This window comes from Nylanderia fulva, unplaced genomic scaffold (assembly GCF_048542155.1).
Source record: "Nylanderia fulva isolate GAGA-0341 unplaced genomic scaffold, ASM4854215v1 Scaffold22, whole genome shotgun sequence".
In the NCBI taxonomy this organism is placed as follows: Eukaryota; Metazoa; Arthropoda; class Insecta; order Hymenoptera; family Formicidae; genus Nylanderia; species Nylanderia fulva.
Genome location: NW_028190285.1, coordinates 1,550,893 through 1,573,016, shown reverse-complemented (window position 1 = coordinate 1,573,016; position 22,124 = coordinate 1,550,893). Strand labels below are relative to the sequence as shown.

Genomic DNA, 22,124 nt, shown 5'->3' with positions numbered 1-22,124 from the left:
AGAGAGAGAGAGAAAGGGTGCGATTTTTTGTATATAAATATTAAAAGTTTAAACATTTTTTTGATGGAAAAACAATGTCGCATATATTTCTAAATTAGTCTTTTTTTAATTAGCTTAAAAAAAGTTTATTAAAATAATTGCTTAAGTATACATGATTGGGATGAATTATCTCTAAGATTTTTTTAAAATGGAGTTTTAAAGGATAAATTAATAACAGTGGTTTTTTAATCTTGAATGCAGTTTATTGAATACGAAGACGTAACAACACAAGATTAACTTTTTATTAATGCCTTTATTATGTTCTTATTTACGAATTCAAATTCAGGCCCTAAATATAGTTTTGAAATTATAAGTATAAAGGAAAATTGTAGAAAGGTTAATTAAAAAGGAAGTCAAACCTGTAGTAAATAAGTCTTTTATACAACAAAATAATGCTCTCTAATAGCGATAGTAGTCATTTTCTTTATCCAGTATCGTCGTCATTGTTTTTCCGTTGATGATTGATGTGTATATTTTACAAGTAAACCCATATATATATATCACATTATTTGTACATCTTAAAATGAATCGGGCAACATCGTTATTTCGTACAACGAACATGTTGGGCGTATTCATTTCTAAGGGTTTATCGTGTTCCATAGAAGTACAAATAGTACTTGAAATGTTTAGAATGAGTGCAAATCATCATCAAACTTTTACACAAGTACAAATAGTATACTTGGAGTTTTCGTGTGAGCATAAATTATCAAATTTGTAATTTTTCCCCATCACAAAACGATTTCACTTAAAAATACACTCACTCGCGTGGGAATGCTCTACTATTCATCTTTCTAAATTACATAAAATATATACAGTTCTTCATCTTTTTGCATTCATCAAAATGTTAATACTTAAGATGCACTCATACATACTTGCACACATTTTACACATTTTTAACTTGTACGACATGACGTTTATTCTGGTGCTAAATATATAATATGTAAAAGCGAAAAATTTTTATTACATTTTTAAATTCGTGCAAAGGATATATATATATATATATATATATATATATAAATAATAAATTTAAATTAATTTACTAAGTTAATTTAAATTTTGTTAACGGATCACTTTCAATCAATAAAAATTTAGGCTTAAACAAAGATAACAATACATCGTTTAATACACCATTATTTTATTTTTATAAGATATGAAAAAATATCTTAAAAAAACAAATATTGGTAGTAGACTTAAAAAGTAAAAAAAAAACATCGTATAAGGATCATGTCGTATAAGTTGTACAAAATTATAATATACAAGGTATAAATAAGCTTAGAAATAGATCTTATGATCAAAATGTAAATCTAGCACTTTATACACTTGTATCATTCGAATTCATAGAAACTTACTTGGAGATTTTGTACAGGTACTATTTACATAATGGAGCAGAGTCCCGACAACTCCTGCCCTTTCTCCACGGGAGGTAAATTCGATAGCTTTCTACCCTGTAAACTGGGTTTAATAGAAGCTGCTACTAATGGTTGTTCTGCGTTTTCCTCTACTGGCGTCTCGACCGTCTTTTCTTTTTCTTTATTCTCTTCCGCATCTTTATTACTGTTTAGTGGTTTAGTGATGTTAATCTTAATCCGCGATGGAGCTGCTGGAACAAGTGCCGGTGTCGAGTCTAATTCTACATTTCCATCAATGGAACTTTTCACTGCAGCGTATGTCGTATCTACAGTCCCCGATTCGTTTACAATTTGTTCGGGATCTAAAGAGAATAAAATATAAAAATTTGTGTGTGTGTAAAATCGAAATTTTTTGTAGTAATTTAAGATAGATGTACATACCTGGTTCGGGTTCTGGTTCAGGATCCATAGGCTCCTCTTTAATTTTAATAGGATGCTCTAGGAAAGCAAACATTTCGCTATTGTCTTGGTCATCAATCTCAGGGTCCAATGGCTCCTCTTTAATCTTAATATTTTCGAACGGTATGATTACACCTTCGCCCGGAGATGTTTCTTCTTCATTCATTGTTGGTACGTTTTCTTCAACATCTGCCATAACTGTATTTTCTTCAGTAGTACCTTCGATGGTACTTTCTTTCTCTTCTATTTCATCTTGTACAACTTCAGAATTTTCTATATTAGCGGGTTTTTCTGTAGTATCCGATGTAGCAGTCTCTAAGGGACTCTCTTCTATTTGTTCTGAATTTTCTGTAGGTTCAATTTCTTTATTCGATATTTCTAAATTGGATTTCTCCTCTTTAAGTTCATCTCCAGGCATTTCTTCTGAACATTCTATTTTATTTTCCTCGATTTCCGAAGCTGCTTCCTCAAGTGCCAAAGCAGTTTTTTCTAATGCTCTCTAAAGTTTCAACAATAAATCAGAATTAAAATTTTGATTTAATAACAGTGACAAATATGTAAATATGATTAATCCATTCTGTAACAATTGCATAATAGAAAGTTTGAATTTGCCTTCATTATAATTTACATTACAATTAAGTGTAAATGAGGACGATAACATAATGAAATATGAATAAATAAAAATTATGAAAATTTAGTATTTTTTTTAAAGATGCATTGTTCTTTTGTGCTCATATATATGTATCTATATATTCGAGTAAAATAGAATATAGCATGTGTGTAACAAGAAGAAATAAATTAATCTCTCATATACTCTATAATAAAACGTGAATAAACAGAAGTGCTACAATATGAATCAATGAATCACGTACCGCTAGATTCTTTTCCTATTTTTGTAAGAATGCAACAAACGGAAATTGCGTTAATGAAATATAAATATCAACATATATCAATGGACAAAATTTACACGTACATATATATTTATTAAAATAAAAAGGAATGAAACCAACCTTGTAATCTTCCAAACAGAGTGGATGGTAATTCCTTTTTTCATAATTAACTGCAGGTCTTAAATGCCACTCCTCCTTTTCCTCATTATAAAACTGTTCGAATGCGTCGTGGCATACCTGGCATCGCGAATCTTCGTCGCTACCAGTCGGTACGCTGGGCTGCAATGTTTCCTGAGGAGTGTCATCGGTGGCAACACCTTCCGTTTCTGCCGTCTGCTTTTCAGTCTCAAACCAACTTTGTGCTAGAGGGGAAAAAAGAATAAGAGATTTAAAAAATTACGAATCCTAAAGTTTTGAAGTTAGGAAGATATTGAGCCAAAATTATGAACCCTGAGGACATGAATATCGATTGCATAGAAGTTCTAATTCGACTAATTAGATATTAATTTCGAGACTTAATGTCTTTAAATGATATATAACCAATACATATACCAATACATATTGTATAATAATCACTTTCATTTGCTTACTTATCTCTCCTCTCTCTAATATATTGTAGTCTATGATTAAAATAATACTTGAACATAATAATTATAGACATAAGTATCCTGTTTAATAAATGATTGAAATTGTGTGTTTAAGAAAAAAAGAATCTTTGAGAAAATCGATTTTTTTATATTGCATAACTAGACGCAACTAAAGAAAAAAAAGAGATACAGACCTCTGTCTTCTAAATCTTCAATCTCTTCAAACTGTATCCAATCACTGATATCATAATACCATGGCCGAGAATGCGCTTTTCTTGCAGAGTCTCGTTCGCGTCTGTTTTGTCTGAAATGCCAATCTAAATGGTGGCTATATCGAGTAGCCAATTCAGGTGCAAATCTTGCACCACAAGAACTGCATTGCATACCGCTGTACAACGCTGCAGCAATAGCTGGCTGTTTGCTGTAAAAGAAAATCAGCATTTGATATCCCCAACATTTCATTTTAAACTATTATCTTCTAAAACTAGTATATTCTAAAAGATGAATGTAATAGGTTGATGATAAATGTTAACACTTACATTTTAAGAGTCTCTGGTTTATCAAAGGAAACCGGGGTAATCTCGGGTTCTTTCTTTTCTTCTTCCTCCTGTTTCTTTTGTTCCAGGAGACTGGGAACAATGCCAGTTTCGACCAGTCTTTGGAATAATTCGTTCATGTTGAGTGGCAATGCTGGTGCTGGTGCTGGCGGATTTTCCACGGGTTCGGCTTCGTAAGACAAGCCGGACGACGGCGCCATCGCCGATGGTAGAACTGACGACAATATATCTAGTTGCAAATCTGAAAAATTGATAATATTATGGATATGAGTATTAAAATGACAAGGATTATAATATATATACAAAATAAGAACACAAAGCTACGCAATGAATTCATCTTTCACCTGGCTTCGAAGTCGAAGTGAAATCTGAATCATCTTGTGACGTAGATTCCTGTTCTACAGCCGGCAGTTGACTTGGTGCAGGTGCAGCGTCCACTTTCGGTTTTTGAGTCATCGTTGGCGATGATGACTCGGCAGGAGTCTCACCTCTCATTCCAGTAATTTTAACATGTCCAGCACGCACGCCTCTTGGCAACACTGAAAATCTGATGAAATGCTTCTTATCTCTGACAATAATAGGTTTAGGTAATCCCCCGAATTCGACTTTGAACGGTCGTCCGTTTAGAAGAACCGTTTGCAACGCGTCTGTAAATTCCAGGGTATGAGGCTTTCCTTCAATTTCAAATCTATAAAAATCAATGCATACGTTTGTTATTTTCTACGAATTCTACAAATAATTAGTGTAACATTATGGAAGATTATACTTACATCTGCGGTTTCGCGTCTAAAAATACTGGCACCATATTTCGCGCATTAATGATAAGATTAATTTTCGCTACAACGAGATCTGTTCTCTTCACAGTACCAATCTTGACTTGTGGAGGTGGACCCTCCAGTTTTATACCAACTGTTTTACCGCCGAGTTCGATCGTAATCGGCATACCGCCGAAGTAACACTCGTACCAGCGATCATCAACGTACAGTTCACGAGTAGGTGCACCTAGTTTGATTCTGAAATGATATAATTTGTGAATATTATTATCGTTGAATTTAGTTCACGTAGTTCTCGAACTAACAATAAGACATAATATACCTATGAATTTCTCCCTCGTACATAAATTCTTTGTACTGATCATTAAATGCGCAAGTTATAGTGTCTTTATCGTCGATCAATATTCTTCTTATGCCATCCTGGAAGCCGATCTCGCGCGGATCGTCCCAATTCATGAACACCACACCTGTTTGCCCGTAATATCGAATTTCTCGCGGTACATTGTCAATATTTATGGACTTCATGGTATCTCTCGATATCTCGGCCAACAATTTCGAATCTGGCGGCGGCAATTCGCGATTGTGCGGTCCGGGGTTCTTCACTGTCGTGCCGCCATAACTTTGATCGCTATCATCGATATCGTATTTGGCGGATGCGTTTGGCGATAAATTTCTACCGGATGCTAAGGGCGGCATATTCGGATTCATGAGATTTGTCATCGGTCCGTTATTCATCATCATGGGGTGACATCCCATCGCCATAGGAGAGTTTGGTATGGGTCCCATTGGACCCATTGGGCCGTTTGACAAAAGATTTGACATGATCGGACCGTTGGGACCTATCGGACCACCCATTATACCCGGCCCTAATCGCGGATTAGGTCCCATGCTGTGATTGAAGCCGCCATGATACTGATAGTCTGGTCTCATCGGTCCGAAGTGTCGCGGATTCTGCCAAGGTCCAATCGGTCTCATGTCCGAATTGAAGTGTCCCTGTGGCCCGTATGGCGGTCCAGGTGGATGTGCCCACGGTTGCTGCCACGGCTGATTCTGCCACCTCGGACCATTAGGATTTCGCGGTATCGGGTGCTCCTTATTCCGTATCACCTCCTTGTCGTTGGACGGACTGAATGTTGCGGCGCGATCTCCGGCACCGATATCCATGTTAATGCCTTTCTCCCAGATTACGGTACCACCTTCTTTCTCCTTACGCTGCGCGGCACGCAATTTTCGATCTTCGCTCATGTGCAATACCTCCTGTATCAAAGTGTTATACTGCGTTTTAGTAATCAATCCTTGGTTTAATTGTTCGGCGGCTTGCTTCATTATGATTTCAATGTTTCTATCGTCGTTTCTTTCAGGCTTATCATTTTCCCGGCTTCTACGTCCTGGTCGAGTATCTTGTTCTTCGTTCGATAACGTCCTTCTTCTCTCTTTAGGATCATCCGGAAGTTTATTATAAAGCCTGAGACGACCCAGTCTGTCTCTGTTACGATCCCTTTCACGTTTATCATCGGCATTGTTAACTTGCTTATCTCTCTCATTCTTTGGCGGCGTTTTCAATTTCGCCCAGCTATCTTTCCCGTCTTCCCCGGAAATTACGGGCGGTGGAGGCGTTGGAGGGCGACCAGCTTTAGGATGGGTCAGAGTACGCAGATCTACGTCTTCGTTACCAAATAATCTGTAAAGTTGAAAAGGAGTGTATATAAATCATGAATTATTTATAGTAAGCACGAGATTTATAGAGAGCAAACATCACATTCAATAATACAATATTATCATAATACGTACGCATCAAATTTCTCAGCCTTAGTTTTCTTAATCGGAGATGATTCTACATCCTCGCTGCGTCTCTTACTAGTGTTAACAGATGGTAATACTCGTAGATCTAAATCCTCTTCTGGAAAAGAATTCAAGATAAAGTAATTTGTATGAAACAATTTTTTTATGGAATAACTTAAAATATTACCTTTAAAATCCTTAATATTAACTTAATGTTATTTAATATGTCCCCCTAATTTTTTCACTTCAGAATTAGATTTTTAGAAAATATTCTTCGAATGAAGAAATGCTATTAATGAATTTTTTTAGTAAAGCTATTGGAATTATATAATTATAAAAGAAGTTGGCGCAAAAAATACGTTAAAGATACTTCTTTTTATAAATATATCACCTGCTATAGTCTTGCAATTGCTACCAGAGATGAGGCAAACATTGTAGTCACCTTTATGAGAAAATATTCAAGACAGATTTTTAGCAATAACTAAAGGAAGCATGTATGTGAAAATTTAAATATAAATGATAAGAAATTTTTATGAACAGTGTATTACACTATAGTTGTTATATGTAGGAAATATATAATGTATTATGATTGATGTGTTATGTATAGAAAAGTATAAGTATATTTGACTGAACACTATTATCGACTCACTCTTTTCGGGTATGGAAACAGTAGTGCCAGGTAGAGATAGCGATGCTCTGAGATCTTCATCTTTGCTAGAGGACTCCAATGTTGGCTCAGCAGCGATTTGAGCATTTCCAGCACTGGCTGGAGAACGTTCCGGACTAAGACTGTCATCTTTATTTCGTCTTACATAATTTCTTTGTCTAGCATTCGGTCTGATTTCTTTGAATGCTGGTGGGTGAGGAGGAGATACTATCAGCGAACCCGATTGCTCCTCCTCAGTAACACCACCAGAACTGCTCAAAGTTGAATTCGATTTATCGTTACGCCTGGGAATTCTATATGGGGGACTTGGACTACGTTTTCTGGATTTCGTGTTCTTCTTGCGGTTTTTAGAGGCTTGGAAGGAGGATTGTGGAGAAGTACGTGAGGACGGTGAACTGTCTCCGCTGTCTTTCTCACGAGATTTTGACCTAACCGGACTAGAATCTCTGTCGACTTTCGGAATCTTATTTGGACAGACTTGCGGTTGTTTAGACCGCGACTTATTCCCTACTTTTCTATGCGAGGATTTAGAGGAAGTGGAAGATTTGTCGGCTGTCGAAGACGAAGAACCGCGTGACGAATTCGAGCTCTTCGAATCTTTCGACTTGGAGTCACCACCTCCACTTCCTCGACTACTCGCTGACAATGTTGAAGAAGACGAACTATTATTGCAAACCGAACTTTGACCGATTTTGGAGCTGTTTAGGTTACCACTACTATTACTAGTCAATCGAGGGTCTTTCTTTTGACTTGTTCGATGCGAGACAGCATCTTTATTTATATTACCACTGAAAGTTTTATTATTACTATTGTTCAGATTCGTATCAGCATGATTGTTATTAATAACGTTTAATAACGTCGGATTATCGGAACCGGCGGGATTCGCCGGAGGCTTGTTGACAGTGCTAGTTACAGCCGGTTTCGAAGGTAACTGCTGCTTTAATTGGTTTGAAGTTACAATGGTATTTGCGACTGGCTGTGTTTGACCTTCGCTCCGTGATTCTTTCGGACTGGTCGTACCCGATCGTTGTCGTGGATCTACCGTTAGTACTGTTGCCACATCCTGAGCAGCAGGAGTAGGTTTCAAACGTGGATCTCGTGAGACTGGCTTAGCTGATGCTACTGCTATACTACTAGCTGGTGCAATTCGGGGACCGCTGTTTGCTCCTGCATTCTTTAAAAGGGCAGCTGCTGCGGGAAACTAAACAAATAAAATTTAATCATATTTAATCATATTTAATAACAGCTGCTATTCAGTGACTGCATAATTATATATGCGCGCGCATGTGTGTATATATAAAAATATCTAACTTACTTGTTTTGCTACTTGTTTTGGTGTTTGATTTGGTATTACAGGTGCCACAGGTTTTCCTTGTGTTGCTACCTCTGTAGTTGGGGAGACATGTGCAGTGGGTATAACCTGTTGCAATAAAAAATGTCAGATCACTGTATATACTTCAAAACTTAAGATAATATAATGTATTAAATTATAAAGATATATATAAAGAATGTATGTATAAAGGAGAGACAATGGATATAAATAAAGGAGAGATAATATATATTCAAAATCCTCAGCTTACATCTATTAACATATTGATTATTTATAACTTACCACTTCTGTCTTCAAGCTGCCAGCTTGTTTATCAAGTTGCCTCTGCTGTTGCTCTAAACTCGCTTTAGCTTGCAATAGTTCTAGCTCAATCTTCTTTTTCTGCAATTCTAACAATTCTCGTTGTTTTTTTAGCAACTGTTCTCGCATAACTGCTTCCGTTGTTGTTACTGGTTCTCCTGATGACAATTTAACAGGTGGGACAATTGATGTTGCAGTTTGTTGAGGCTAAAAAAATATATTAACATGTTTAGTATGATATAATATAGATTGTAATATATAATACTGATATATATAAAAATTAATTAATGAAAGGCTCGTATAAATTAACAAAATTAAACAAATCAAATATAGTAGGCCAACTGAACGAGCAAATAAATAAGGTGTAAAAATTTATTAATAGTTTAATAATTAAATTAACATTCCGTTACAGAATCGATATAAATTGTAAACGTTTCGACTGCACTACAGTCTTTATCAATACATAAAAGTTAAATATTAAAATACAAAGTTAAATGTTAAAAATACAAAGTTAGTTAAATATTAAAATATAAAATTAAAACGATTCTTCGCTGTTGACCAATAGATATGCAAGGCGATTGGTCTGAGATGCCAAGTTATGCGACATTTAAACATGATTATCGTTTTAACAAGTCCTTTTTCCCGATATTTCAAGTGTGTGTTGCGAAGTCTGAATAACAAATGTCCACATTTGTCGCATAACTTGGCATCTCAGACCAATCGCCTTGCATATCTATTGGTCAACAGCGAAGAATCGTTTTAATTTTATATTTTAATATTTAACTAACTTTGTATTTTTAACATTTAACTTTGTATTTTAATATTTAACTTTTATGTATTGATAAAGACTGTAGTGCAGTCGAAACGTTTACAATTTATATCGATTCTGTAACGGAATGTTAATTTAATTATTTAACTATTAATAAATTTTTACACCTTATTTATTTGCTCGTTCAGTTGGCCTACTATATTTGATTTGTTTAATTCTGATATATATATATAAAGATGTTTTATAAATTATATATATTTATTAAATTTACCATTGTCGAAAAAAATCGTGGATTTACATGTATGGATCCTGAAGAGATATTACTAGAAGAGGCAGTGATCGGCCATGCAGGATCGATACTTTGTACTCGCACGTCTAATGAAAATAATTTTTTCGGTGGAAATACATCGTTCCACGTTTGCCGTAACTTCCACATGCTGGCTCTTGTGTTTTCATCGACCTATTTACAAAAAATAAAGATATTGACGATTAGTTTATGATAGAAAAGACTTCAATAATTTCGCATAGAATCATTTCTTTAAAATTAAAGATACAAATTAATTTTCTATTATTTTAGCAAGTAGATTTGATCGAATTCTAATATATTTATCTTTCTGTATTATAAATTGATGAAGATTGTATAATAAAGCTCACAAGATATTAGTATGTGAATGTTATTTCTACAAGAAAGAATTGATACATCAAACTTCTGCACGATATCTTTTCAAAGAGTCTTTCAGAAGAGATGTGAGGTCAATGATGTTATATTGATCAAACAATTATCTTATGTCATCGTGAAATATAAAGCATTAGGCGACTCTATACGTACTATAAAATATTCCTGAGACTATACGTTCAGTGAAGTTTAATTTTGCTTTACCGTACACGCGTAAAAAAAAATTAAGAATTTCTCTCGGTCAACAATTGTAATCATAACAAAATTTTTTTCTATACATAATTATATAATTTTTATAAAATCTTATAAAAATTATATAAAAAATATTTACCTTTTCAAACACCCCACAGAATGTATTTACTATATTTTGTGTAAAGAGATTCAGATAGTCTCCATTTACATTCTTGACAATCGAGTCGATGAGATAGAGTACTGGTAACTTGATGTCACTTCTCACCTAATATAAAATAACACAATATACATATATATACTAATTCATTATTTATGTATAAACATTATATATAAATTATTTATTATGGATATTTATATAGAAATTATTATTATTATTATTTATATACAAATTATCTATTTTGTATATAACATAAATAGAGTATCCAAATTATATTGTTCTTCAGAGACATATTCTTTTTTTAATTCGAAGTTCATCTTTCCTTAGAACAGCTTGATAGAAGGCCTAATTATAAAAATATTTAATACAGAAAAGCAAAGCTTTTTACTGCATTAAATTTCAAAAGGATAATGTTATAAAGGTAATATATAGTAAACTCTTATTCTTCAATTATAATTACAAATATATTTTATTTGTATATATATTTAAACTGCGGCTTAATTGTCAATACATTTAGTATTAAAAATAAATATGCAATAAACAATAGGCACCTATCAAATTTCCATTAGGAAAATGTCCATTACAAATTTATCAATGAACAGTTAAATAAGAAATAATTTCAGGATATCTTGTATATGAAAAAAAAAAATATGGTATTCAAAAAGAATCAATTATTATCAATATTTCTTATCAAACTTATAAGTTACATAATAACTTATTATTTTATTTAAGTGCATCTCTATAAGATAGTAATTAGAGGTAAACTTTGGCATCTTGAGAGATTTTTAGATACAATTTACTTTAAAAGTTGTCTGTAACACTGAAATGTTGGTTGGCATTTGTATACTGTTAATCCATCACTGATAATATTACTCAGACATTATATAACCATGGCACCAAGTATTTAGCAGTATGTAAATGAGTTTTTATTAAAGTTTATAAAGTACAAACAAACTAATCATATTTCACATTTCAGCAGACGAAAAATAAGATGTATGCAGTATATTTTTATATTAATATAGTATCAAGAGGTAAATTATTTAAAACAGTACTTTTTTTCTCTGTTATTTTATTTATTAATAACAGTAATTATACTATCGTTATTATAAATAATGATGTAACATTTAATCAATAGCGTTGTTTCAAGTTATTGTAATTCTTTTATTTTCTAATATCAAAAGACACATATACATACACACATATGTCTATTGATATTGTGATTATTAATTATAAATAATATATGATTGCATAACAAAATATTAGAATATTCAAACAATAGATACATTAATTATATCTTTTGTAAAAATTTATACATAAATTTATAAATATCTTTATAAATAGTTCGCAAAAAGTGTGTTATGCAAAAGTAACAAAGATAAAATTACAAAATTGTGCATGCCATGCTACATGTGATAAAGATAAATCTTTTCATTGTATCTATAAAAAGAAAAAGGCTTTGCAATTAGAAACAAAACGCAATAGAGAGGAAAAACTCATCAATTTTATATGCAAATTAATGTTCTATAAAAAATATTTATGTATATTTATATAGATATATATAATAAACTTTGAATAAAATATATTTTAGATGTAACTATAAAAAAGAAGTAACCTTTTGTAGATGAGTCTCGACAGCTTGTACTATTGCTGATGCATGTTCAATATTATCTTCGGCCAACATGGTGAGCATATTGATAAGCGGCTTACTGTTGATTGTAAGATCGGACAGCGATGAGATGTACTCATCCGCAACTTCTTTAGACTTAGTCGATGCCATCTTGATAGGCTGCTAATGAACAAGTGTAAGATCTTGATCAAGCCAAGAGCAGGCTTCAAACTATAACATAAAATAGAAACATACTTATATAAAATACAGAAATGTTTTCACTTTTAATTAAAAAAAAGTTAATTAAAAGATAGCAAACAAATTTATCTATCAGTAAAATATAAGTAAGATTAAAATTCTTTATAAAGACAATGTACAATTTATTTATATCAAAAAATAAACTTTGTTTTATCAGATATTAAAGAAAACAAAATTTTACATATTTCCTCTTTAAATTTATAATTAGAATTGACTATATATTATAATAGAGAAATAATACAATTTTTTCTACATATAAATTTGTATTTTATTTCAATGATTACTATATTACTGATAGTAAAATATGTTGAGCAAAATAAAATCATTTCAACAATCTCAGATTTATGATAATTTATCATATCTTTATATTCCACACATATTACTCAATATTACATCATTTACGCAATACTTGTAAACATTTATGTGTTTTTCCAGTAACTTATTCTAACACGTTTTCTTACTTGTTAAACCTACAATTCATCAAATTTCAACACAATACCATTACATTAATGTAATGATATGCATCTTGCTCAATTGTTACATTAATGCAGTCATTCAAATTGTGTATAAATCACACGCACACAGACAAACAGTTTAATATGTCATAATGAATGGAATGTGTCCTGCATTTGTTCACATGCTTACTTTGTGTTTACTACAAACACGAGGACAGGAATATTTTATTATATTTTCGACGCATTTCGGAGCATTTATGGGAAATACAATACAATAATGTAACACATGTCGATAGACGTTATCTGTTCATATATCTGTGTCGCAAACACGGCTTTTATCCAAATTCCCGAGGGATGACTCACAAGGAAAATCAACTGAGGGGAAATGAAAATATTTCCGAGAAATATCATCACGCAAATATCATCGAACATTAATAAAAAATTTTACTCACTCGTCAAAAGAAGAAAGAAAAAAGAAATAAAAAAAGAAAGAAAAAAGTGCACTTTCGACTCGCGAAATCTAGGGCGAAAGTGACGACACTCTGATACCTTCGATTCCCATCGGAAGATGCACGACGAGAGAGAAAGATAGAGAGACATCCGTCTTGAAGAGAGGAAAAACTTTTTTCTCCACGAAAAGGAAGGAACATTAACAAACGCACGCACGTAATTAATAAACTCACACGCGTCTATTTATGTAATATTATCCGTAGTTCTAGACGAAGGTCGGCGAGCACACATCCAAAACGCAGGAGACACTTATCGATTTCGCTCGCAATCTCCCTCTCTCACTCGCTCTCGTCGCTCTCTCGCTCTGCCTTCGCGATACGAGGGCACCGTTTCGAGGGGAAACGTCAAATTCCGCGGAGCGCGAATTTTCCTTCACACGTTGCGTAATTCACGCAAGTCGAATTAACCGGGGACGAGCCTCGACGCAAGATGTCCAGCATCTGGAGCCATCGTTCGCACTCGGTGCCTTGCTCCTTTCTCTCTCTCTTCTCTTTTCCGTCCGTTTCTCTCTGTCTCTCTCTCTCCCTCTCGACGAAATCGCCGTCCGATATTTTTCGCGCACGTCAGAATCATCCGATATCCCGCACACGATAATTACCTTCCTCAGCGCATTGTGCAACAGCAGGCACGGCCCGTGGACACACGCACCGTATTTCGACCTGTCGTCGAAAAATCACGCGCGTACACTATTACTACACTGCTTACGCGAACGAAATCTCCATGCGTAAAATGGCTACCGTACATACCTTTGTTGCGTGCGCCGAGCGTGGACGGCGACTGTCTAACGTCGCCTGTCATTGGCCCGCGCCGCCGCGTGGTCGGTTGCCTCTCGCGGAGCGGCCAATCACCGCGCGCGACAGAAACGTCCGGATGGCGCTGCGCTCGTTTAAGGAACGGACGATACCAATCGCGCTATTCATACGAGAAGCGACTTAAAGACCGCGCGACAATTCTATTGCTGCACATGGAAACGGATATTGTTGCAACGGCGGTCCCCCATCGAGGTCAAAAGTGTGCTAAAGTAAAATGAAACGAAGTCTACCTCAATGTTTGTTATTTAGGTATGTCAAATTTGAATTATTAATATTTCTGTGAATTTATATTTTTTTGTTTTTCAAAGAGCAATTTAATGTATATCGATTTTAATGCAATTTATATATTGATTTACTGCTAATCAGTCAAAGACGATTATAAATCGAAGTGTATAAATAAATATCTTCTATATTTTTTTAACAATAAGTCTTATTATCTCTTTTAAAATGACCAAAAAATATATATACCAAAAATACACTACCTGAAATCAATCATCCTTTTGTTCTAATGACGTAAATAAAAAAAAAGAAAGTGTCCTTGAATCGAAAGTTAATGTGCATTCAAGAAGCATTTCACTTTCAGAATTGAAAAAGATGTAGGGAACTATAAAATGGAAAGTAGACAAACAATAGCCTAAAAAATGACACACCACACGCACATACATACATCCCAAAGTTGATTTAAAGAATTCGCAAATAAGGAATTTGTTTATAAATATATATTTATAATATCGTATATATATATTGTACATTTGATGCGAATAAAGTAATAAAACTTTATTATCTTAAACAATAATTTGACGGTACAATAATAAATATATTTTATTTATTATTGTTGAAGATGAATTTTATATATTTTCTATAAAATTTGTTTTATAAAAATATGTTAATAATGATATATACTCGAAAAGAAGAAATGTACTATACATAATTAACAGAAAATAAGGTATGTAATAATAATATAATAAAAAAATTATTTCATATATAATTATAATTTAAAAATTATACATCAACATCGATTCAGGTAATTATGATTTCTGCATTACCCGAGATCGATCAAATCAATTTCTAACTTGATTGTAGGTACTGTCACACGTGAGTATATCGATCGAAAAAACGCCAACGTGACATGTCGTTCTCGCCGTGATTGACAATTCAAAAGTCTTGGACATTGTTGACAGATTCCTGAAAATTTGGACGGAAGCCCTATATATGCAACACCGAAAGCGCGTTCGCTGTCTTTCGGAGATCGCAGTGGTGTTCACGAGTCAGGTAACTTGACGGACGATAAATTATCGTTTGAAAAAAATCAGAAGATCTAATCTTATAATTGCAAGCGAGAGGTTAGGTTCCTCTAGGCTGTCACGATGAGCCTACGCGAGCGTCAGATAAACGCCTTGAAGCAGATGCTGAATCTGAATCGGCCCGAGTCGCGGCACGAGGAGGCGATGCCGACGTGGAAGCTTCTCATCTACGATCGCCTCGGCCAGGACATCATATCGCCGCTCATCTCCGTGAAGGAGCTGCGCGAACTCGGTATCACGTTGCACATGCAATTGCACTCGGACCGTGACCCCATCCCCGAGGTGCCGGCCATCTATTTCTGCGCACCCACGGACGAGAATCTTGGCAGGATTGGCCAGGATCTGCAGAATGGTCTGTACGACATCTACCACTTGAACTTCATCTCACCGATCTCCCGGCAGAAGATGGAAGACCTGGCAGCCGCGGCGTTGCTCGGCGGCGTCGTCGCCAGCATCCACAAGGTGTTCGATCAGTACTTGAATTTTATCACCTTGGAGGATGACCTGTTTATCCTGCGCCATCAGAACAGCGACATGATATCCTATCACGCGATCAATCGCGGCGATGTCAAAGATAGCGAGATGGAGTCTGTCATGAATGTTATCGTAGACTGTCTGTTTTCAGTGTTCGTCACTTTAGGCACTGTACCCATTATAAGATGTCCCAGAGGCAATGCGGCAGAGATGGTTGCCAAAATGATTGACAAGAAGCTGCGGGAGAATGTTTGGGACGCCAGGAACAATCTCTTCGAGGGCGAGGCCTGCGCGACCGGGCATTACAGTTTTCAGAGACCTCTGCTTATTGTACTGGACCGTAATGTTGACATGGCCACACCGCTGCATCACACATGGACGTATCAAGCACTGGCACATGATGTTCTGGAGATGGCACTTAACAGGCTGGTTGTAGAAGAAAATGTAGGACGATCTCCAGCTGGTGGAACACGTTCCAAGACGCGCGCCTACGAGTTGGACAACAGAGATCGTTTTTGGTGCCAGCATAAGGGCAGTCCTTTCCCCAGAGTAGCGGAGGCTATACAGGAGGAACTAGAGCAGTATCGCACCTTCGAAGAGGACGTGAAGAAGCTTAAATCTTCTATGGGCATTGATAACGACAGCGAAGTGGCGGTGTCTATGGTGTCTAATAATACTGCACGCTTGACGAGTGCAGTGAATTCGTTGCCGCAGCTTTTGGAGATGAAACGCTTGATAGATATGCATACATCGGTGGCCACAGGTATTTTAAACGCCATCAAGTCGAGACGACTCGATACTTTCTTTGAACTGGAGGAGAAAATTATGAGCAAGCAAACGCTCGACCGAAGCGTGCTGGAGACCATCGGCGACCCGGATTGCGGTACTCCCGAGGATAAATTACGTCTAGCTATTATCTATTATATTTGTACGAATATGTCTGACGCAGAGTATAATAAGCTAGAGGCTGCTCTGACCACGGCCGGCTGCGACCTGAATCCCCTGGTCTACCTCAAACGATTACGCAGTTACACCAGGATAGCCGAGATCCAGAGCAGCTACGAAGGAGGCGGCACCAAGACCGTCAGCATGTTCTCCAAGCTGATGAATCAGGGCTCGTCATTCGTCATGGAGGGCGTGAAAAATCTGGTGGTGAAGAAGCACAATCTACCCGTCACCAAGATAGTGGATGAACTGATGGAGTCCAAGCAATCCTCGCGGACGGAGGATTATCTCTATCTCGATCCGAAGCAGCTCAAGCATACCGAGCAGATGCCGAAGAATCGACCAACGTTTCAGGATGTGATAGTCTTTGTGGTGGGTGGCGGCAATTATATAGAGTATCAGAACCTGGTGGACTATGTGAAACAACGAAGTGGCGCCGGGGTAAACAAACGGGTGATTTACGGTTCCACGACTTTTATTAATGCCAAGCAATTGCTGAAACAACTTTCTCTGCTCGGCCAGGAAGTTCATTCGTGAACACGATTCGCTATATTTGTCATTCGCGACGATTATGTATTCTCTTTTCATTTCTCACTCTTTCTTTCTCTTTCGTCGACGCACAAGTTGACAGTCACGTTTTCTTTTTTAAATAAGATTGTTGATAGTTTTTGTATAAAGTACGTATGATATAAATAAAATCAGGTTCGTTATTTTTAACAACTTTTTGTTACCTTCGATTTTATTCCTTTTTGACATTATGTATATAAATTTTACATATTTTTTATTGATTATTGTATAGCATATATCTTTGTTGAATCATGTATGCACGACTACATTCACAATTTGTTTGGTCGATTAATCGTACACGGAAGGACGAACGTATCTCTTTTGATATATATATTTTTTAAGAAAATACGCTTTAATTGTGACATTTATTTAAAATTGTAGTTATTGTTAAATAAATATTTTGAAATATTAAAAAAAGAAATGACCACGGCACTAGATGGATCGAAAGATCTCGTTCAAAGAGCTGTCATTACGACGAATCCTCAGAAAGCAGTTTCGGAGTACTTTGTATCCAAGCAAGAGGAACGTCAATGTATCAAGTAATGTATATAAGTTATAATTAAAAGATAGAAATAATGTTGTAATAAAGTACTCTTAATTATTTTTAATATATCAAAGGATAATATGTTAATAAAAAAATTATAGGACACATGTAAGAAAATGTAAAAATAAAAATGTATAGACAATATATACTGTAACAATCAATTAGAATATGAAGTGGATAATGTAATAGATTTATAAACTTTCCTTTTATTTTAATGATCAGAGAATAATTAAAAAAAAAAAATAAATAAATATAATTAAATCAACAGCTGTCATTTACACTATATATTTATTCGATTTATTATAAAGAAGTTATCTTTATTTATTATTATTATTTAACTTATCAGAAAGTTATTATAATTTACAATTTATTATAATAAATAATAATATAATAAACTTATTATAATAATATATTATAATGTAATAAATTTTATGATAAGTATGATATAATTATTATATCAGAAAATATCCAGAATGGGACAAAGCGAGAGTTTGTCCGGCAACCGAAGTGATCAAAACTCGTCGGGAATTAACTCGGGTTGAAGAAATACTGAAAGAAAAACAAGCGGAACGAGAAATAAAACGTAAGCACATGGACGAGCAATGGGAAGAGGCAAGAAAGCAGCAATTGTTATTGCGGCAATCTTTTATAAAGTTTAATACACTTGTGAAGGAAAACGTTGAGAAACGCGAGCGAGCGGAGCAAAAAATCAAGGAGGAACGTGAGCGTCAAGAAAAGTGCAAAAAAGAAGTAGGATAAAAATATACTTGATAAATGAAATATTTTAATCAATTGACTATTAAACAAAGAATTTATGTTGATTGTAATATAAATAATATTTTTTTCTATTAGATCGAGGAATTAAAGCAGAAACTACATTATATGGAAAATGTGCGTGATAAAATGCAACAAAATGTAGGAGAATATAGGAAGTACCAAAATTATTTGGATAGAGTTGTAAACGAGACTGGAGAGTTTCAATCGATCAATGAAATTTTTAATCGTTACGAAACTTTAGTCGAGGCCAGGCAAGCATTATCTGATCATCAGGATAGAAATCTTCAATTGCTAGAACACAAAGGAACAGAAATAGTATATCCGATTTATTGCTTATTATTATCTTGAATCGCCATAGTTTTATAAATACTATTTATTTTTCAATTATCAATCAATTGTCTTACTTGAATAATATTTAACTAGAATTATCAATCTGATCGATATTCAATGGTTTAAATAACATATTTACGAACTTTTTATGAAGATATCTTTTTAAATTAATCTTATTATTTTTATACATTTACATGTGCTTCATATCTGATCACTTTTTATTTTTAATTAACGAACTTCTTCTAAACGATATTCTTAATTAAAAGAAAATTAGAGAGAGAAAAGAGAGACTCGAACTTTATAAAGATAATTTTTCTTTATGCAGCATCACTTAACGGAAGTCAAATCGCAAGCATTAATGGGACTGAATAATAAAGTAGCACAATTGCAAGAGAGATATGATCGGGCGAAAGCGCAAGCATTGAAATGGGAGACGATTGTTTCGAAAATAAAGGAGACTGCTGCTGCAAAGAACTTGGAGCTGACGCAAGTGAAGGCGTGTTGTTGGAACATGTATCAGCAGATTTGCAAGAGGAAAGAGATACCTGTCACGGTGAGCAGCGAGGACGTCGAGCAACAGCTGGTTCAGATCAAGCGAACTATTTTTGAATTAAAGCGAATTATCAAGACTGTCAAGAAGAAGGTGCGAGAAGAGAAAGAGTTGCTGCATCGCGAATAAAAGCACATATATCACCACGATTTTTGCGATCTCATAAGCTTGGCGGATTAATGATGACGAAGTGGCAGTAAATGAATAAAAAACAATTTGTTACTCTCTGTAACAAAAAATTATAAATTATATTATCTATACATATAAAAAGCTGTCATTGAAAAATAATCTATCTCAAATAAAATAAAATAATTTTTTTTGCGAATATTAACTTATACAATTACTGTTTTCTTCTTCGATCAATTTCATTTATGAGCCTTGTGTCGTTATGACTTATGAGATTAAGGAAAGGTCAGCGCGCAAAAGCGCGAAGAAAATACATTTTCGTTAATTCCCTTTATTGAAAACGTCTTTGCATAATCTTCCGCGCTGCCGGTAAGTGACAGGTGGATACGTTATGAAGCAACTCCGAGTAATCATCCTTAAGCCTTTGTCGCAGTTTCTGCATGGCTTCGGCACGTGTCAGCGGTATCTCAAGGCCCTCTGAGACGAACTGCATCTGTTCTTGCTCTATGCAGCTGTATCCGAGGGTTGCGTTAAAATTATCAGAGGAAATCGACTTATGTATCCTTGATACGCACATTTAGCCTTAAACGTGTTTGACTAATAAAACCATTATCTGACTTTTTTCCTCTGATATTTTAAGTATAAGACGGAAATCATGGATCTTGCCACGTTTAGGACTAAATGCGGTTCTCCGAGAATACTCAATGGTCCTCAAATCAAGAATGAAGGGAAGAGTAAGGAGGGAAGTAAAAGGACTTACAGGACGCAAGGTTGAGTAGGTACGATGCGATTAACAGTAGGTACTTTCAGTCTGGGTCGCCTTTCCTCGTCTATCCGCAAATGCGGCACTTTGCTGGTCTTGTCCATCCAGTAAACCTTGTGGAACATTTCGGTGATCTGTTTCTCGATAATGCCTAAGTAGAGCATGACGTTGCTCATAGTTACATGAGTATTGTCACCCAATAATTCTAAAATCGGCGAATTGTCGCATCGTATCGCCTTGAAGAGGCCATCAATCCCCCGTAGTAACTTATCCATCACATCATTACACTGAAATAATGCATAAATAATCGTATATTATATTTAGCTGTTGAAAATCATTACGCGAATACTAAAACTACATAGTTATAAATTTGTGTTGTATTAAGGACAAGGATAATACCTGCAAAATAACGAGGTAATCCTTGAAAAATGTATCGTAAATTTACTAATAAAAAGTTTCAAACCTATGCTATCTTGTTCTTTCAGCGATGAACTTCTGAATAATGTATTTAAGCGTTTTTCCAAGAAAATAATAAGCGAATAAATTTACATAAAATTTTGAATAATAATTTATTAACCTGTATGAGGTCTTCTTCAGCAGCATCCGCCAGTGCTGTCTGTTTCTCCAATTCTACGGTAATCTTCTCCAAAGTTTCAGTTTGCTGCTGGTCGCGATGCACATTCTGGGCACGTGCCTCATCAATGGCTGCTGTCAACTGCTCCATCCTCGCCTGAAGACTTTCCAGTTCATCATTCAGTTCATTCACATAACTAAAGAGTGCGAAATTCTCCTCTTCTTGCTTGATGAAGTGCGCCGTAAGTTTGTCAATTTCTTGCTCACCTGCGTATGCCCGACAATATTTATTTACAGTTGCGTTAATTGCCGAATTTAATATTGATAGCAAAAGCAATATATTATAAATAATTTTTATAAATATTAAATAAAAGTGCTAAATATGTTTAATTTTTATCGTAATTGAAACAAATTAAAGCAGTAAGCTGAGAAAATGTGAAAGTAAAATAAAAAAATGAAATGTATTCTTCAATATCTTAAGTATGTAATTATTTTAAGTAAGAATATTTTATGATACCGGTAAATTGCTTGATTGTCTGCAAAATTTGTGTGAAAGCCGCTATCTTATTTTGCTTCTCCTCTCGCTTAGCCTGTCTCTCAGCTTCCTTCTTCGCGTTCAGATCGACCATCTCGCGAAACTGTCCCTTTACACCGAGAAACTCCTGCAGCTTCATCTCATTGTCCAAGGTTCTCTTCAGCTCGCACATTTCCGACGTGTGATTCTTTAGGTCCCTTATACCCCTGTAAACAAAAACGTTTTCGTCAGCTGATGACGTGGAAATATTAATCGAAATTTTTCTTTTACAGGAAGATATACGGAAGATTATGCAAATTCGCCGTGACCGAATAAATCAAGGAGTCGTTACAAAATTAAATGGAAAGCGTGATCTACGAAAACTTCATGCATCATTGGCTCCATCGTCGACTGTTGCTCCCGGAATTTCTAGTTCAACGACGACGGCGGATATTCATTTCAAAGGTAACTGGAATTATTATTAACAAA

At 34.9% G+C, this 22,124-nt stretch overlaps 5 protein-coding genes across 13 annotated transcripts in view; 3 read left to right on the top strand and 2 right to left on the bottom strand.

Moving 5' to 3' along the window:
• Positions 1-399: 399 nt before the first annotated feature.
• On the bottom strand, positions 400-14,165 carry Pcf11 (Pcf11 cleavage and polyadenylation factor subunit). 7 transcript variants are annotated; one of them, XM_029304953.2, is made up of 19 exons: positions 13,955-14,093; positions 12,140-12,364; positions 10,510-10,635; positions 9,774-9,962; positions 8,716-8,940; positions 8,419-8,523; positions 7,086-8,304; positions 6,828-6,878; positions 6,446-6,554; positions 4,977-6,335; positions 4,652-4,894; positions 4,226-4,569; positions 3,864-4,122; positions 3,519-3,745; positions 2,858-3,099; positions 2,720-2,734; positions 1,830-2,346; positions 1,389-1,750; positions 400-830 (listed from the first exon to the last, which is right to left on the bottom strand). In XM_029304953.2, exons 2-18 carry the CDS (start codon positions 12,302-12,304, stop codon positions 1,413-1,415), a joined length of 5,733 nt encoding a protein of 1,910 aa, XP_029160786.2. In that variant the 5' UTR covers positions 12,305-12,364; positions 13,955-14,093; the 3' UTR covers positions 400-830; positions 1,389-1,412. The 7 variants fall into 7 exon arrangements, with proteins under 7 accessions (XP_029160786.2, XP_085339059.1, XP_085339056.1 ...); XM_085482933.1 differs by lacking the exon at positions 13,955-14,093 and adding an exon at positions 14,103-14,165 and having other exon boundaries at positions 400-1,750; XM_085482930.1 differs by having other exon boundaries at positions 400-1,750.
• A 1,113-nt stretch (positions 14,166-15,278) lies between these two features.
• On the top strand, positions 15,279-17,611 carry Slh (sec1 family domain containing Slh). Of its 2 annotated transcripts, none has more exons than XM_029304997.2 (2): positions 15,279-15,440; positions 15,517-17,611. In XM_029304997.2, the coding sequence occupies exon 2, from the start codon at positions 15,536-15,538 to the stop codon at positions 17,426-17,428; it is 1,893 nt and encodes a 630-aa protein (XP_029160830.1). In that variant the 5' UTR covers positions 15,279-15,440; positions 15,517-15,535; the 3' UTR covers positions 17,429-17,611. The 2 variants fall into 2 exon arrangements, with proteins under 2 accessions (XP_029160830.1, XP_029160829.1); XM_029304996.2 differs by having other exon boundaries at positions 15,506-17,611.
• Positions 17,612-17,674: 63 nt separating this feature from the next.
• On the top strand, positions 17,675-19,916 carry LOC114932679 (coiled-coil domain-containing protein 42 homolog). The gene is made up of 4 exons (XM_029304998.2): positions 17,675-17,997; positions 18,464-18,752; positions 18,855-19,094; positions 19,435-19,916. Exons 1-4 carry the CDS (start codon positions 17,879-17,881, stop codon positions 19,786-19,788), a joined length of 1,002 nt encoding a protein of 333 aa, XP_029160831.1. The 5' UTR covers positions 17,675-17,878; the 3' UTR covers positions 19,789-19,916.
• Positions 19,917-20,100: 184 nt separating this feature from the next.
• Positions 20,101-22,124, bottom strand: part of LOC114932724 (coiled-coil domain-containing protein 63) — a 3,473-nt gene continuing 1,449 nt past the window's right edge. Inside the window, exons 4-7 of one of the 2 annotated variants that reach the window (XM_085482760.1) lie at positions 21,639-21,862; positions 21,126-21,388; positions 20,546-20,835; positions 20,101-20,297 (exon numbers count right to left, since the gene is read on the bottom strand). In XM_085482760.1, the coding sequence (XP_085338886.1) occupies positions 20,117-20,297; positions 20,546-20,835; positions 21,126-21,388; positions 21,639-21,862 (958 nt within the window). In that variant the 3' untranslated portion in view covers positions 20,101-20,116. Of the gene's footprint in view, positions 20,836-21,125; positions 21,389-21,638; positions 21,863-22,124 lie in introns of both variants that reach the window. The other variant, XM_029305068.2, reaches the window with a different exon arrangement.
• LOC114932723 (bicaudal D-related protein homolog) overlaps positions 22,079-22,124 on the top strand; it is a 27,092-nt gene continuing 27,046 nt past the window's right edge. The window contains exon 1 of the mRNA XM_029305061.2: positions 22,079-22,100. The gene's annotated coding sequence lies outside the window, so the exon portion shown is untranslated. The remainder of the gene's footprint in view (positions 22,101-22,124) is intronic.

Bases quoted from the DNA above. Each gene is read 5' to 3' on its own strand.
- Pcf11 (XM_085482933.1), bottom strand. From the start codon at position 12,304: ATGGCATCGACTAAGTCTAAAGAAGTTGCGGATGAGTACATCTCATCG. The intron at 9,963-10,509 runs GTAAATATTTTT...TTTTGTAAATAG, and splicing joins TCTGTGGGGTGTTTGAAAAG to GTCGATGAAAACACAAGAGC. The intron at 8,941-9,773 runs GTAAATTTAATA...ATATTTTTTTAG, and splicing joins CACGATTTTTTTCGACAATG to CCTCAACAAACTGCAACATC.
- LOC114932679 (XM_029304998.2), top strand. From the start codon at position 17,879: ATGACCACGGCACTAGATGGATCGAAAGATCTCGTTCAAAGAGCTGTC. The intron at 17,998-18,463 runs GTAATGTATATA...TTATTATATCAG, and splicing joins GAGGAACGTCAATGTATCAA to AAAATATCCAGAATGGGACA. The intron at 18,753-18,854 runs GTAGGATAAAAA...TTTTTCTATTAG, and splicing joins AAGAAAAGTGCAAAAAAGAA to ATCGAGGAATTAAAGCAGAA.
- Slh (XM_029304997.2), top strand. From the start codon at position 15,536: ATGAGCCTACGCGAGCGTCAGATAAACGCCTTGAAGCAGATGCTGAAT.